At 36.6% G+C, this 16,339-nt stretch overlaps 3 protein-coding genes across 5 annotated transcripts; 1 reads left to right on the forward strand and 2 right to left on the reverse strand.

Moving 5' to 3' along the window:
• Positions 1-764: 764 nt before the first annotated feature.
• LOC137707834 (uncharacterized) lies at positions 765-3,993 on the forward strand. The gene is made up of 7 exons (XM_068446758.1): positions 765-1,418; positions 1,944-2,084; positions 2,176-2,289; positions 2,376-2,549; positions 3,103-3,218; positions 3,366-3,450; positions 3,556-3,993. Exons 1-7 carry the CDS (start codon positions 996-998, stop codon positions 3,559-3,561), a joined length of 1,059 nt encoding a protein of 352 aa, XP_068302859.1. The 5' UTR covers positions 765-995; the 3' UTR covers positions 3,562-3,993.
• A 3,441-nt stretch (positions 3,994-7,434) lies between these two features.
• Positions 7,435-7,821, reverse strand: LOC137709206 (putative cell wall protein). The gene has a single exon (XM_068448310.1). The coding sequence runs from the start codon at positions 7,819-7,821 to the stop codon at positions 7,435-7,437; it is 387 nt and encodes a 128-aa protein (XP_068304411.1).
• A 1,967-nt stretch (positions 7,822-9,788) lies between these two features.
• LOC137707581 (probable protein phosphatase 2C 52) lies at positions 9,789-14,503 on the reverse strand. Of its 3 annotated transcripts, XM_068446481.1 has the most exons (7): positions 14,258-14,503; positions 12,621-12,738; positions 12,233-12,523; positions 11,805-12,140; positions 11,610-11,727; positions 11,291-11,514; positions 9,789-10,500 (listed from the first exon to the last, which is right to left on the reverse strand). In XM_068446481.1, the coding sequence occupies exons 3-7, from the start codon at positions 12,491-12,493 to the stop codon at positions 10,039-10,041; spliced, it is 1,401 nt and encodes a 466-aa protein (XP_068302582.1). In that variant the 5' UTR covers positions 12,494-12,523; positions 12,621-12,738; positions 14,258-14,503; the 3' UTR covers positions 9,789-10,038. The 3 variants fall into 3 exon arrangements, with proteins under 3 accessions (XP_068302582.1, XP_068302583.1, XP_068302581.1); XM_068446482.1 differs by lacking the exon at positions 12,621-12,738; XM_068446480.1 differs by lacking the exon at positions 14,258-14,503 and adding an exon at positions 13,437-13,849 and having other exon boundaries at positions 12,233-12,738.
• Positions 14,504-16,339: the final 1,836 nt, after the last annotated feature.

A 16,339-nucleotide genomic window follows, 5' to 3' on the forward strand; every position in this document is an offset into this window, starting at 1 on the left:
ATGAGGCAGTACAAGGGCACAACGCAGTTGATGGACCTCCCCATCGACATCCTCCTCATCATCCTATCGACATCCTCCTCACCATCCCTTCAACATGAATGTCATGGATGATTTTCTGGAGATCTTCAGGTTGAGAGACAATAGACTTGGAATTTACCATTTTGTAGTCCAAAAATTTGCCCACGATAAATTTCTTTGAACCAACAACGCCTGTTTTATATTTTTTCTCAAGTGATTCCCAAAGTTCATTGGTTGTTTTGCATACCACATAGACATCATACAACGAATCATCTAATGCATTGAAAATATAGTTTCTGTAGAGGAAATCATTACAATTCAAGGCATAACATTGAATTACTTGTTAGGATACCAATGAATTATTTGTTAGGATTCCTGGCATAACATTGTAACCAGATTTTATCTTGTAAATGTTAGAAGAAACTTTTTATGCATTCCATTTTATTTTACCTTTGATGCAACTTTGCATTTCAAGTTCGAACCTTCATTTCATGCCTAAAAACAAAAAAACAAAAACAAAAATTGTAATCAATATTTTACTTAAGTAAGTGGTCATTTATCACAATGGTGAAAAAAAATTAATTGCTTTTGAATTAGATAGAAATATCCACTAGCATGGAGCTTAACATGTGAAACATCTCAAATGTCCATGTATGAATGCCATGAAACACAACACAATCGACGCGATAAACAATAAAATTTTACTCTCAAAGATTTATCGCAGAAACATAGAACAACAGAAATTTTGAGTTAGAGGGAAAACAGTAGAAGCAAGCGTGTGTAAATTTGCAATGTATGGCAAAGAAAGCAAGCACGATCGTTTTCTCTAATCCACCGAAAATCAAGAGTCGTGTGTTACTTTTCCGATCAAGCAAACAGTTGAGTCCCAACAAAAAATCCCACGTAAAAACATAGCCGTTTACATCGCATTGGAATTCCTCAATTTCTCTGAAAGCTCTCTCGATTAACCCAACAAAATGGCTACCCTTAACATGATCGCAGCTCACAACCTCCCTTCACCCGCAACCTCCTCCTTCGCCACCCAATCTCACAAACCCAACTCGCTTTCACTCTTCTTCTGCACCCAAACCTCCAGCAAGCCCCACCCACCACGGCTTTCGGCCTTCCCGACCCGGAAAAAACGAAGCTGGACTGTTGGATCGGTCGCGGAGGACAGAGAGGTGGTTCCCTTGAAGAAGAAGGATACAGGGGAACAAGATAGCGGCTTGCTGCTTAATGGGTCGGGAGAATTTCAGGCTCTTTCGACATCGTCGGAGGAGAAAGGAGAGGGGGATGATTTGGATAAGCTGACGAGCAGAGCTATTAATGCGTTAATTGTTCTGGGATTTGGGACCCTTGCGGTCTCTAAGTTGCTCACAATCGACCACGATTATTGGCATGTAAGTGATCTCATTCATGTGTATAGGTGTACATATTGGTACGTGTGTTCATGGATTCATGGATTATGTGCTCATATGAATCTTTGAAGGGTTTCTTCTGATGGGTTTACCTTAATTTGTTGGTTAATTGATTAAAGTTTTCAGCTTTAATTCTGGAATTGGTTGATCCTTAATACTTTAATCTATACTTAGTTAAGTTTCACTGCCGGATTTGGAACATCTTTTTGTAGAATGATCAGCCGAATCGAAATTATTATCTGTGAATTCATGGATTTTGATGCAAATAAGCTGCAGAATGTTTAAAGGGTTTTCTTTTTTGTCTTAATTTGGTAATTTGCTTAAAGTTTCCAGCTTTGTTTTTGGAACGGGGTTGATCCTTAATACTTCATAAGTTAACCTATACATGGTTGAATGATGGGCTGAATTGAAATCGAGTTCTTTTCTTCTCTATATTGAATAAGGTGGTTGCCTCAGTAAGTAGTTGTATTTTGGATTTCAAAGCTTAATTTTCGAGACATTTTTCAGGGATGGACACTTTATGAGATACTAAGATATGTACCGGAACACAATTGGATTGCATATGAACAGGCTCTCAAAGCAAATCCTGTTTTTGCCAAAATGGTGATAAGTGGGGTTGTCTATACTCTAGGAGATTGGATTGCTCAAGTAAGTCTCTCTTCAGATAAGATTAGATAAAGTTCATCTCAATCATGACTTGTGTTTGTGGCTTCTAAGTTGTTTCCTATTGTATGCGAAGTGTTTTGAAGGGAAGCCGCTTTTGGAGTTTGACCGGAAACGCATGTTCAGATCAGGCCTTGTTGGCTTTACTTTCCATGGATCTCTTTCCCATTATTATTACCAATTTTGTGAGGTGATGGTTCTGGTCTATATTTGCTTATTTCTAGCTTGTTTGATGGGTTTCTATGAATGGCTAAAATTATCGGCTCTGATTTTCAGGCTCTTTTTCCTTTGGAGGATTGGTGGGTTGTCCCTGCCAAAATAGCCTTTGATCAAACAGTGTGGTCAGCGATTTGGAACAGCATCTATTTTGTGGTTTTGGGGTTCTTGCGTTTCGAATCCCCAACCAAGATTTTTGATGAACTTAGGGCTACATTTGTGCCCATGCTGACTGTGAGAAACTCTTCTAAATCTTCCTTATCAGTTTTGCATGTCTTGTTTTTGTTTTTGTGATTGTCTTTTGCTTGTTTTGAATGGATTACGAGATTATTTTCTTACCAGATAGAGTTGGATTTCTGTAAAAACAATTGAGGATATGTTCACTTGTATCTGAGTCAAGTTCTCTGACTCAGTTATCATAGCTTGTTTTGCTTCATATGCTGCTTAAGTTTATTAATATTTCATATCACAATAACAGATAAACAAAATATGTCATAAAGTACAAAAGTATAGCTAAAAGATGAAATTTGAGTTAATGGGTCACCAACAGTAGAATTGCTTCTTTCACGAGTACTTATGCAATCGTACCAGCAGAGCTTAGTGTTATACCTGAAAAAAGTATATACAAAGATCAAGGGGAACTAGAAAGTAAAATCAAGTAGAAATTGTTATAACGCTGTATTTGATCTAAATGCTTGTGGTGGTTTGAGTTTTTAGCGAATACAGGCATATTTGGTATGTTATAAGTTGTAACCTACTTATATCTGTGAGTCAACTGGCATGACAGGCGGGATGGAAGCTTTGGCCATTCGCTCATGTCATTACCTATGGCCTGATCCCTGTTGAACAAAGGCTTCTTTGGGTGGACTGTGTGGAGCTAATTTGGGTTACTATTCTCTCAACGTAAGCCTCCAATCTTAGTTCTTTTATGTGGCGAGAATTTCTGTGTGCAAACCCCTACTCTGAGAAGTGTAATCTGCCCTATTTTGTATGCATGTTAATTTCAATAAGCATATATCTTCTCTCACTGATTAAATTTTCTTTGGGTAGTTATTCAAATGAGAAGGCAGATTCTAGTTTATCTGAGGCATCTTCTGGAGCAGATTCTGCTTCTTCGTCAAGCAGTTCTTCAAAGGTACGCCACGTTAGCGGTCAGTGAAGGGCCTATTTCAGAATATCAATACATGTTTAGGTCCAATTATGAATTCGTCAAATAATGAATTTGTGATTCCGTGGGCAGGACTAAATTTTGAAAAGCATGGTAATGAGACGGCTTTCTACAGCCAACACAGCCACTGTTTCCACCCCATTAGGGTGTGGAAGTCAAAAATCTGATACTATAAGTGCGAGTAACATACTCGTTGAAAGGGGAGATTGTCATCCATTGGATGTGCAGACCCCCCATATACTAGGAAGCAGCATGAGCTAGCTTGGGAGACCAGCAATTATTGGTTATCCTAACCAAACACATACGACACGAAGAATTAATTTTCCCTCAGGTGTGTTCTATATTCGTTCTCAAATTCAGTCAGATCTCCCTGGCGATCTCGTGCTATGTATATGTATTGGAGTAGCTGTAAATTTCAACAGGTACTGCAACTCATGTTGCAGCTTGGAGAAACTGTGTACTTGTAATTATAGTGCCACAAAGATGGGTAAGAAGATTGAGATTTTGCAACTAGATTTTGTTCGAGGTTGAAGTTGAAATGACTGCCTTTTTCGGAAAGTTTTGAGAACACTGCTTGGCTCCTTCCTCGGAATGAGCTTCATTTTCTTTACGAATCGCAGTTTCACATATATGCCGCAATAATTTTTATAGTTCGGTCGTTTATTACCGAACATGTAGTTATTACCGACCATCCCTGTAGCCCAATGTGTCTTTGAAAGGCCCATTTCTTGTTGTACATCACATGCAGTGCACGTGACCTCCCAACACTCCACAGAGCGCGCGAGATTCAACCAGCGTTAACCGAAACCAACCTCCTCCGCCTGCCTCAAACAAGTATCATGTAGCAGCACACCCAACATTTGAAAAATTACAGATCGAACCCCGGATCTGAAAAATCTCTTGCACCTAGATCCCAGAACCCCCTTTTAGATCCTCGCCCGCGTGAACCGGGTCAGAAAACAACGATGGCGAAGGTCGAAGAATTGCACCAAGAATCCAAGGACCCCAGCGTCGCGAAGAGTAAGAAGAAGAGGAACCACGGCTCAACCGAGTTCTTCGTCTTCGTCGATTACCTCTTCCTCTCCATATTCTTCGCGTTCCTCTGCTTCATCATCTTTAAGATTACATTGGATTCTTTCTATCTCTAGACACCCACATTCTTTCGAATCAGGTCCATCCTCTAATCCCTCTTCTCAATTTCCCTGATGGGCTTTGTCAATTTTGGGTATTTTGAATGCAATTCGTGTAATGGGTTTGCTTTACGATTTCTTGATTGTTGTGGGTTCGACCCGTTTTGGTTGATTTGAGTAAGAAAAAGAAAATTTTCTGATAATTAATTGAAGGAGCGGCTAAATAGATAGCTTAATTATAAATGTTGAGCCTTTAATATGTATCCATGATGCAATTGGATGTAGCTTGAGCAATTGTTCTAATCCAATATAAACTAGGGGGACGGGGATTCAAACTTGGGTGGAAACGGGGAAGCACACTGATCTAGTTAACTTAGTTAGGCGAGGCCGCGGTTGTAATTGTAATTGAATGGATAGGTAGAGGAATCAACAGGACTTTGAATGCATGGAAACCGAAATGAAATCTGGTATCAGTGGAGCTGCAATTTGTTCTCATCTGGGTAGTTGTTGGATTGATGATTGGCGTGTTCAATGTGAAAAATATGTGGTTGGTGGTGGAATTTATTCTAGGCATAAATATGGCTGTTTAATGCCAAAAATAGTAAGTTTGTGCACATGTTATGAATCCAAGTAAATCATGAAATTGTCAGTTCCTTAGATTTACATGGCTGGGATTAACATACAAGCAGCTTGGAAAGTTAATCAACTTCCAGATAAAATTCACTCGAAGATTTAAATGCCGTTTCGTGTCAAATCGTTTATGGTTATATCTAACCAGTGTGTGTTTTGTTTCTGAACATTTTTCGGTATGTTGTTGGAAGTTCGTAGCACTCAATCGATAAAATGAACATTGCTGTGATTTCAACTTAGAAGTACTGCAGGTTTCACTTTCGGATTGTTGATTAGTACCTAGCTGTTGTTTATGCCCTTGCAGCTGTTTCGTTTAGTGACATATCTGGGGATTATGTGACAGGTTCAGGTCTAAGCTTGAAGAACTTCACGGGAGTTGGCATCGTCGGATTCATGATGTGTTAGGGTGAATCGGAGAAAAAAAAAAAAAAAGCATGTTCCCTTTTGATCGAATGTAATTTAGAAACAGTTGCTTTTTGTGGCCTCTATTTCTGGGAACAGACACATGTATTTAAGTGTAATATTCATATATGAATTAAGATGATGGATTATGTCTTTGTATTAAGTACTAGATGGTGTTTTTCAATTGGTTTCATACCAAATTTAATTAATGTCGGATTTGAATTATTCTTTTTTCTTTTCTGGTGTAATTTGTTTCTAATTAGTAGGTCTAGTTGCATCTTCTATAGGTCCACCTCATAAAAATTTTGTCCACCACAAGAATAATAGTAGGGAAGTGATATCCGTACTCACGTTATCTTCTTTTGCGCTTCTTTTTCTTGGCCGTTATAGAGAATAAATTAGAACGAGAAAACGAGAGTGTGAAAATCATTGCCTGCAAATTAAATTTCGAAAAAATTAGGTTCACATCCTTCTTTTTGTTACTCCATTGATTAAAATCCTATTCATTTTGAATTTTTGATCAAGGTCCTTGGGTATTAATAACATCATTAATTATTTGAATAATAAAATATTTTTATTTTTAAATATATTCCTTTAGTGTTAAAAATGTTACAATTAGTATATTTATATTTATGGCTAAATTTTTTATCATATATTTTTATTTTTAGTTTGTACCTATTTTTAATTTGCAAATATTTTTTAATTTGTACCAATTTAATTTTCATTTTTAATTTGTACCCATATATTAGTTTCTTTTTGTGCCCATATTTTTTAAAGTTTTATTTGCGTTTGTATCCATATGTATATCGTTACGTGACATTGTATATTTAATCAATGATAGAAAAATTACATATGGTATATTTATGCTTTATGCCTAAACTTTGTATCATATATTTATATTTTTAGTTAGTACCCACTTTTAATTTGCAACATTTTTTTTTAATTTGTAGTATTTTCTTTTTAGTTTTATTTTGTACCCATGTATTAATTTGTTTTAGCACCTATATTTTTAAAAATTCATTTGTACTCATAATTTTTAATCTTTTATATGTTCTCTAATTCGTTTATAATGTACCCATTCTTCTTTATTAATGTACCACTTTGTTATATGCGAAATGTACTTTTTTTGTAAAATGTACCAATTTTTTTTAACACTATGGATACATTCTTTTGCCATTTATTATTTCTTATTTTTACATAGTTTTTATCCATTCATTCAATCAAAATGTTTGAATTTTTTTATTGCAACCGTTTCTAATAGTATTATAATGAGGGATTTTAAATTTATAGGATTATAAATTTCATAAAATATCAAACAATTAATGTCAAAACTATAAAAATATAAATAGGAGTGTAAATAACACTTCCCATATTAATAGTAATATAATGAGGGGTACAAAGTCGAGGGACCTTGATCTAACTTTGAATATTATTAAGGTTTTAATCAAAAAATGATAAGGATTAGGAATCGCATTCAAAATATCTCTTAAGTTTCCCTTTCTCTCACGCATGCAGACACAAAAACATGGCTAAAGAGTAAAGAGAATAACAACTGCTGAGCAGCATTCATTGATTCGCATCAGAAATGCAACATAAAAATAGCAAAACATAGATTTATTAACTTAACTACTTTATTCGAAGCTAGAAAAGCAGCATGCTATTCTCTCAAGAATCTAGCTCTCTCAAACTAAACAACAAATGACGGTAGAAGAAAAACACACATACAACTAGTCGACTGATACAGAATCGTGACCTAGCACGCTTATTCGAAGCTCATTTGGAAACGAATTCAGGGATATGGAGCAACTGGAGTGCTCCCGCCACCATTCCCGGGGGTTGGAACCTCATTACCGGGGTTTGGGACGAATGTGTCATCACCGCCTGGAACATAGTTGTTACTACTCGGGCTTCCACCACTTCCACTTCCACCAGTGCTGCCGGTGCTGCCCATGCCAGGGAATGGAGCAAAATGTCCCAGTGGTGGTAGCATCACACGCCCAATGCCAGGAATGAGAAGACTTCCGTCATGGTCAAGTAACCACTGAGGTTGTTTCTTGTCATCTTTGTTGGAGATTGTTGGCACATTTCGCCCGGCAACTGCTCCTCCTACTAGGTCAAGGAGGATAACGGAAACAGAGATGAGAGCAAAGAACGAAAGGCGGATTTTGTAAGCCATTATCGGAGCAATGGTAGAGGGAGGGAGAGATGAGAGAGAAGGGTAGGTCTTGCTGAAGTTAGCTTGGTGATTTGAATGTAGAAGAAGGGCTCTTCTTATAGCTGAGGATTTCTGGCAAGTAGGGTGAACAGTTTGTCGGTGAGTTAAGAAGCCATGGATAGAGAGGAGATATACAAATGTATACGTGCATGGAGAGAGAAGTGATGATTAGTCATTGAGTTGGGTTTTTCTTAGGTCGATAATTTTTATGCACTTTTAAGGACTGGGTAGTGTTGGTTAAAATTAAATGACCACGGCCTTGCGAAATTCCAGAATACAACAATGTATGACATATATTGTGAAATTTGACGATTGGATGTACGCTTTGATATTCAAGGGAAGAATAACTGGGGAATGTAACCTGCTTATAAGATAATGTATACTTTACATTGATGTACAGTACACCGATGTATGACATACATTGTAGAATTTAACGGCTAATGTGCGCTCCGATATTCAAAAGAATTTATTGGGTGAATCGGATCCGCTGAAAATGTAATATATATTGATGTAAAGTTCGAAAACTTCAGGTGGTTTTTTCTTAGTTACCGAGATTGAGTTATACTTTAAACGTATTAAAATCTGCCTATATGTTCCAGCAACTCCTGCGGCCATTAATGATGTGCAGATCTGCCTACATTCCTCTGTGAATGTGAATCAAAGAGTAGTTACCATTAATTTCAGCTGCTTTTTTCTGTGTATTCATCTTCTTAATTTACAATATCACAGTCGCTTTTGAGTTCATAAACTGCAAATTATTTTACTGCTGCCAACATTGAAAGCACTGGGACTTTGAACTATAAAGGCTCCCGCCATTTAAGGTTTCATCTTTATCTTTTGCAGACATACTTTTTTTCTGGTTTGTCTTTCCTTTTCTTCACTGACAAGGTATTTAATGGGGTCATTTTCCACATTGCAATTTTCCATCTACCCCTTTATTGTTGTTGTATCAGTTATCTGCCATGGGAGAATTTTTACAAGCGGCACCTATATGTTAGGTATTGCTGCAAAATTATGCCACTTAATTGGAAAATTGAGTAATTTGTCACCTCAATTTTGATGCTGTAATTGCCACCTACGACTAACTTCACCCCTAACTTCACCCCTTTTTTTGTCCAAAAGGTTGCCAATGTTAAAATGATTCTTTAAACATAAGGTGTATCGATATTTCAGACTTCAAAATATCTTTTGGAGGTATTTGTAGGTTTATCCTCTGAACTTATATAGAGATGTCAATTTCTCCCTTGGAACTTTAATTTTAGCCGTTTACCCCTGAACTTTTATAATTAGCCAATTTCCCCTTGAACTTTAACTTTAGCCAATTACCCCCTAAATTTTTATAAATAGCCAATTTCCCCCTCCTAGCGTTAGATTTTAAATTTTTCATCCATCCAATTTTTCATTCTTTTTGCCTCTATGCAATTGTCATGTTTTGTCCGTGTGAGCAAAATTGATAAAAAATTGGACGAAAAAAAATCTAGCGGCATGGGTGAAATTGGCTATTTACAAAAGTTCAGGAGGGTAATTAGCTAAAATTAAAGTTCAAAAGGGAATTGGCTACTTATAAAATTCAGAGATAGTCAGCTAAGATTAAAGTTCAAAGAAAAATTAACACCTCTATACAAATTTATGGGACAAATCAACAAATATGTCTTATCTTTTAAAGAATTTTTAGAATCACATGCCAACTTTTTAGACGAAAAAGTAGATGGAGTCAAACTAGGTGATATAGAGCAACAAAAAGTAGATGGAGTCAGACAAGGCGGCAATGGGTTTGAACAATTCAATAGCTGAATCTCACAATGCATCAATGTCTTGCGTACGTACATTACGATGCGGGATCGTTTCAACCGTCAGATATGATGGTTTCATTTTTAAACGTAGACGTTCGGCTGAGCAATGTATTGCATAAAATTCCAGTAGAAATGTGGAACGTAAAATTATAGGCTGCATCTACATCTGATCTGGACCAAAGAATGTACATAAAACTTAGAGACAGAGAATTATATTTGCCTCAGCTACCTGAAGAGAACAGTTTCCTTACTTTTTGTGCCTTCTGCAACAAATGCTGAGGAAATGGAAACCCAGAAAGATTTATCTTTTGGATTTTAATGAGGCAAAAAGATGCCATAATACAATAAACGCTAGCCAGTTTCGTTTATATTTGAATCACAATTTCTAAGGCCTTTCTTCGGAAAATCTAGGAAGTTGAACGAGGGAATTCACGCGTGTCACGCCTTCCAAACCCAACCAGTTCTCTTCAGCTGCCACTGTTTCTTCATTCCCTTCAATCTCAACCGGTAGTCTACCATGAGTATCACTTTCATCAGATGACCTGACAGTGAAATTCCTCTGCAAAGATGGCTCCGACTTCTGGCCATCATCTGATTCAACAGCATTGCCGGAGTGATTGCTTTGAAGGGTTGCGGATGAAAAGCCTTGTTCCTCATAATCAGATTCCGAGTCCATTTTCCCATCCAAAAACAAGCAAACGACTGCACAGTCATCCATCTTTGAAGTCGGGTATTTGAGTTTCCATTCGCGAGCGGCTGAGTCAACCACAGTCCTTGCTGCTGATGCCCGGGTTGGGGCTGAGGAGACTATCTCAACAACCTCTTCATTGCTTAAGACATCCCAAACCTATAAATATACAAGTTAAAGATCATCGAGTGAAGTTAAATACGAAATTTTAGGTTTACTATATTTCACATCTAATGCCACGCTACACTATCAATAATCAAGCTTATAAATTACAAGTACAGCAGGACATTAATAAGCGGAGCATTCTTGCAGGTGCGCAGCAATCACTCATAAATACCGATGATGTTATCTCCGGCTTGCCTTAGGTTCCCTATATAACTTTTAAGGGATTAAAATTTCCATACAGAAAACAGGGAAAGAGGACATTAATAAGTCCTCAAAGGTCTGAACAATTTCACATTCGGCAACCCCTGCTTGTGTGGAAGGTACAGGAGATATTTCATTCCTCATTAAACTATAATGTATACAGTACAAGAACATGCTGAGATGTAAGTACTCTTTTGTCACTCGTGTTTTTAGAATCCAGATGCTTTGGACTTTATTACTGGATCTTTACATCTCATAAGAACTATCGACACTCCTTGATCATGTTTGGTGATTTAAATGTGACTTGTCTGTAATTCTATCACTTCATATTCGGTTCCTGTAAGCCATTTCAAGCGCAAATGGATATTCCTCATCGTTGTACACTTACTATGTGAATTTTTAACTTTCTTTGCATTATTAAAGCCAGCAGTGCCGTGTAGAAATAATCAACAAACATCCAACCAAAAAGAACAATAAAAAAATTGAAAGAAACCATAGAGAATATCGAAATAAACTATAGAGAATATTGAAACAAAATATAGAGAATATCGAAATAGGATATTATCAAAGAGGAAATTTTTACCCCGTCAGAAGCAAGAACAATGAACTGGTCTCTGTCAGTAAGTATCCGGTGTGAGAACTCAGGAATTGAGATCACTCCATACTCCTTTAAACAGAAATCGCCGAAGGCTCGAGCCATAGCTAAACCAGGGGCATCATCAAAAGGCAACCATACTCGAGACACTTCAGGCTCATCATGCAAAGCAAACACCCTACCCTTACACCGTTTAATTCTTTCAGCTTCCCCTATGACATTTACATAAGCATCAACCAAGTAAGGTTCAAATAACAAGAAGGCAACCAAAGCATCAGTGACAAGAAATTTAGAATATTGTTCACACTTGGCAGATCAGGCTTTAAGTCAACAGTTAACTGGATTGCCACCATGGAATCATTACTGTCCTTTGATCCCAGGATTGCTCGGGAATCCCCGATATAACCCATGAAAAGATTTGACCCCTGAAAAGTGAAGCGATCAAAAACAAAGCAAACGAAATAGGCAAAATTAAGAGTGCAGATGGTGTTTGCTGCCGTACCTGTTTGACTAGAGTGACAGCAGTGCTACCACTGCAGAAGCAGTCCAAATTAGGATGAGACCTCAGCTCCTTGTCCATGGCTTTGTATGACTTAAGGAAAGCGTCTCTCCATGATAAATTCAATTTTTCCTCGTCCAAACCATCCTTCTCAGTATCTCCACAATCTGACTTCTTTAGGTTCCCTTTGAAACACGTTTTACTGGACCCTTGGTATGAATACAAGAAGGATAGCAGCTTCATTGGCAACGCATCCCTTACTTTGCGAGCAACAAGATGGCCGTGTGGACCATGGCCGTCAAAAACACCACAGAATATCGCATCATCGGACATGAAATCCTTCAAAAGAATATAAAATCAAGAGTTCAGAAATCATAAATTATCTTACCAACATGTTCAATTAGCATTCCCACTGCAGAGGAGAAACTTACTTCCCACACAAGCATGGCATCTTGGTTTATGCCTTTGCGGCCCTGCTGTGTGAATATGCAAGAAGTCTGGCTCTTTCCGTTGGTAAAAATGCGGTTGGGCAAGGTGTGTAAATTCTGAAGAGTATATGCATGGTCAGAGAATGTCTTCTTCGTTCTCTTTCGACCACTAAATTGAATCCCCAAGCATGGGGGTGTCACCGCCTCTCTGTTGCTGTTGCTGCTACGAGTACTCTGACTACTAGTCGAAACACAACCCCCCATTTCCTCAGCTCAACATAGACGACATCTGACCTAATAAAGGATAAGTCCTACTTTAGCCAACCAGATCGCACATGAAATTTTGAAATTTGCCAAAAATGGTCAACCGAGCAAATGAATATCCAAATACCAAAGATTCCCACACATCCAAACCACCAGCCATTTTACAAGCCCATATAGAAAAATGAGGTCATTTTATCTTGGTCAATGCAGTCCGTGGATGTAACGTGAATCGATAATAAAACTAGCTGAAGAGAACAAGAAGACATTAGTTAATTACTTTTTTAATCTCTGGCAACACATAATGCAAAAATGGCTGCTTCTGCTTGTAAAGAACTAAACAAAACAAACAAGATGTATTAAAAAAACACAGTTCCATGTTTCAAGGAACAGAAATACTTAAAAAGGCCGTCCAGATCCTATTGCCCTTCATGAGGAATCACACTGATAATAACCAAGTGGTAGGATTTTGAGCAAATTGATTTATATAAAATAGAAGCCAAAGAACCGTCGATTTTATATAACTTAGATTAGAATGTCGCTAAAACAAATAGAAGCTAATCGAGACACCAAAAAACAGAAAATCGGGTACACAAAACCGAGAAATGCCACCATAAAAACACCAAATTTACCCTGTATTCTGCCAACTATGAGATTCAGACTCATCAAAATTCAATAACACAAGAAAAATAAACATGTCACTTAAAAGATTCTTAATAAAACAGAACTACATTGAGATGCAAAAACCAGAAGAACAGTGTGACTATTGAAAATCTTGCCCAATTATGTATACCAACAAACAAACTCAGAGAAACCCAACTGTTACTAGGTTACTCGAACATTAAGAAACAATCAAGATTTTCTGACTTAAAGTGGATACCAATTAAGGAAACCAGAAAGAAATATTCTTGACAACTTGGAATTTTTTAGTACATGTTAAATCTACCTCCACTTTCACAGCAACCAAACAACAAAGCACAGGGTCCGGTCAACGGACTACTTCGGAGGAGGAGAGAGGGGGAGAGAGAGAGAGGTAAAGGCAATATTGAAATTAGTACAAAGTTACGAACTGTTGTTTTACCACCAGAGAGAAATCCGAGAGAGATAAAGCAAATTTTGAAAAAGCAGGAAAACGACGAGAGGAATGCTCTTTTGTCAAATAACATAATCATTTAGGTATAACTATTTATCATACAAAGAATGAAAGTAAACAAACAAAGCATATACAGGGTTAATCCTTGTTTGGTTCCTAAGAAAATATCAAAGAAAATCCGTAAACTTTTGAGCATAAGAGATCACTCAAATATTACATGATCGTTCATAAGGGCAAACAAAGCAGAAAAACCCAATATCACAAACAACCATCAAAATCAAATGGAATGTTTAGTTTTCTATGAGAATGCAGTAAAAGTTTCAGTCTTTACAAAGCAAAGCACCAAAAAAATGAAATTTGAGATGCTTATCTCTCTCTCTCTCTCTCTCTCTCTCTCTCTCTCTCTTACCCAATACCAATAGAGATCAAAACCCCAAAAAGATAAGTATATGGATTAGAGTGCAGATAGACAGAGAGGTTGTACATGCAGATCTTTGATTAGTCAGCGATTATTGCTCTAAATCACCCATAATTTCGACTCAAAGCAAACAGAGATGAGCAATATTGATCACAGATAATGGAAAGCAAATGGTTTAAACAAACAAACATTTGAGAATTAGAAATAAAATTGGATTGTTCGAGAAAAATTGAGAAAAGGGTAGTGAGTTTTTTACCTTTTTGTTGAAATTTCCTAGCCTAGATTAGAGCTTTGGGATCAGAGTGAAGAAAACCAGAACAGAACAGAAGAGGTGGGGAGAGAGTTGAATATTTATATGGTGGAGTCTGGAGGGTGGTGCATTGATTGCAAAAGCAGCGCCGAACCGAAAGGGAAGAGATAGAGAGAGAGAGAGAGAGGTTACTATGGAGTAGCCGTGCACCCCCGGCTGAAACGATGATTGAAATCAATCTCAGATTCTCATGATGCAACTGCCACTGTTTAATACACTTTCCTCATGGCGCGTCAAGTCATCCTTATCCCCTTTTTCTTTTCATTTCTTTCTTCCTTTCTTTTTTTTTTTTTTTTTTTTTCCTTCATTCTACCGAACACTAAAAAGGATTAGGAGATAGTTTAATCCTACGTAGAATTTCATGTAATCAAATTTGAAGGTAGAAATGAGCTTCAATCGATATGTCAATCCTACGTAGAATGACATATGAGTTTTTATATGCCAAATTTGACATATGAGAAAAGGTGATGTCAAATTTTTTAAAATTATTTTAGTATGTGGCTCTTATTAATGCACCAATTATAGATCTTGAAAAATGTATTTTAATTGATTTCTTTTTAAAATGGATCCTACAAATATCATTTATAACAAATAAAATATCGGTTGGAAAAAGAGAAAATCTGACATTGCCACATCAATTATCAAATTAACATTTGACATTTATCTTTTGACATCTCCTTTGGAAATGCTCTTAGGATCCTAGCCAAATCCTTTTTCTGGAATTCGGAAAATCAAAATTATGTACATTCATCATATATCATACGATCATAAGCTATTTAAAATTAAACATAGTATCTAACGAAAATTAACCGCACTATATACGATGAACGAACACGATTGATTGATCTTCCAGATATCCACAAAGAGGATCCAAAGAGGATCTTCATCCAAACTAAAAGGCTAAATACATTGAAATAATGATCGTCGAATTTTTATGCTTGTAAGACCGACTCTAATAATTGAGTTAAAATCTAAAATTTAGGTTATAAACTCATCAAAATCATCTCTAACTATAGGGCCTAAAGCAAGTTTGGGCAGATTTAGCTCAATAAACCGGCCAAACCTATTTTTTGGCCTATCACTGAGCGTGGACGTGCCAAATTGAAACCTATCCGTGATACGAAAAACAAAATCAGAATGAGGAAAAGACCTATTACCATATCCGACTATCATCGCTGGCATAACCATAAAAAAGATCATTAAAAAAGCGTGAGCCGTTATTAAAACATTATAAAGTTGATGATCACCACCAAGAATTTGATCGCCGGGTCGTGCTAATTCCATACGAATCAGTACTGAGAAGCATGTGCCCATCACTCCAGCAATAGCACCGAAGATGAAATATAGAGTCCTTGTATCCTTGTGGTTAGTGGAGAACAGCCATCGTGTCGTAAAATTGAGATTATTTCTTTCTTTCCTTGTCAAAGATGGGCCGGAGCGGGGCTTCTCAGTACGCTAACACACCCAACAGTCCATATTCAAACTTACTTTTTTATTTTAGTTTATAAATTAATCAAATTCAATGGCTGAGATCAATAAAATCAAATGTAACGGTCCAAAAATAAATTCAATGGCTAAAACAGTTAAAAAATTATTTGGGGGTAGGTTTGGTGATTTTACATTACTTATTAGAATCTAAATATTTTTAAGTTAAAATGTTCATAAAAATAAATTAGGTTAATCTACATAAATTTTATTTTATAAAAATTACTGAAAAGAAAAACTAACATAAACTTAAATAATCTTTAACATTTTAAGCTAAACCATTGGAGAAGAAACATTGTTTTTAGATTAAACTCTAATAAGTCAAAAGTAGTTACATGGTTAATCAAAATGTAAATGATAAAAACTACATGCTGGTAACATATCAGGGTACTTATGTACGGCTTATTTTTCTCAGCTTAGTGTCTCTTGAATTAGATTTCGATTGGAAATTTTAGTCTAACTATTTAAATTTTGTATTCACCACATGTAAGTTGTTTTAAGGGTGTTTTTGTTATGTTATGTCAATTTGTGGTTGATCTGCAG

The sequence above is a fragment of the Pyrus communis genome, chromosome 11, assembly GCF_963583255.1.
Source record: "Pyrus communis chromosome 11, drPyrComm1.1, whole genome shotgun sequence".
In the NCBI taxonomy this organism is placed as follows: domain Eukaryota; kingdom Viridiplantae; phylum Streptophyta; class Magnoliopsida; order Rosales; family Rosaceae; genus Pyrus; species Pyrus communis.

What these genes read in the sequence shown, in the direction of transcription:
- LOC137707834 (XM_068446758.1), top strand. Translation starts at nt 996, where the DNA reads ATGGCTACCCTTAACATGATCGCAGCTCACAACCTCCCTTCACCCGCA. An exon ending in TAGGAGATTGGATTGCTCAA is followed by an intron (nt 2,085 to 2,175) that starts GTAAGTCTCTCT and finishes TTGTATGCGAAG; the next exon opens with TGTTTTGAAGGGAAGCCGCT. An exon ending in TGGGTTACTATTCTCTCAAC is followed by an intron (nt 3,219 to 3,365) that starts GTAAGCCTCCAA and finishes TTCTTTGGGTAG; the next exon opens with TTATTCAAATGAGAAGGCAG.
- LOC137709206 (XM_068448310.1), bottom strand. Translation starts at nt 7,821, where the DNA reads ATGGCTTACAAAATCCGCCTTTCGTTCTTTGCTCTCATCTCTGTTTCC.
- LOC137707581 (XM_068446482.1), bottom strand. Translation starts at nt 12,493, where the DNA reads ATGGGGGGTTGTGTTTCGACTAGTAGTCAGAGTACTCGTAGCAGCAAC. An exon ending in CTGTCACTCTAGTCAAACAG is followed by an intron (nt 11,728 to 11,804) that starts GTACGGCAGCAA and finishes TTCACTTTTCAG; the next exon opens with GGGTCAAATCTTTTCATGGG. An exon ending in CTTAAAGCCTGATCTGCCAA is followed by an intron (nt 11,515 to 11,609) that starts GTGTGAACAATA and finishes TAAATGTCATAG; the next exon opens with GGGAAGCTGAAAGAATTAAA.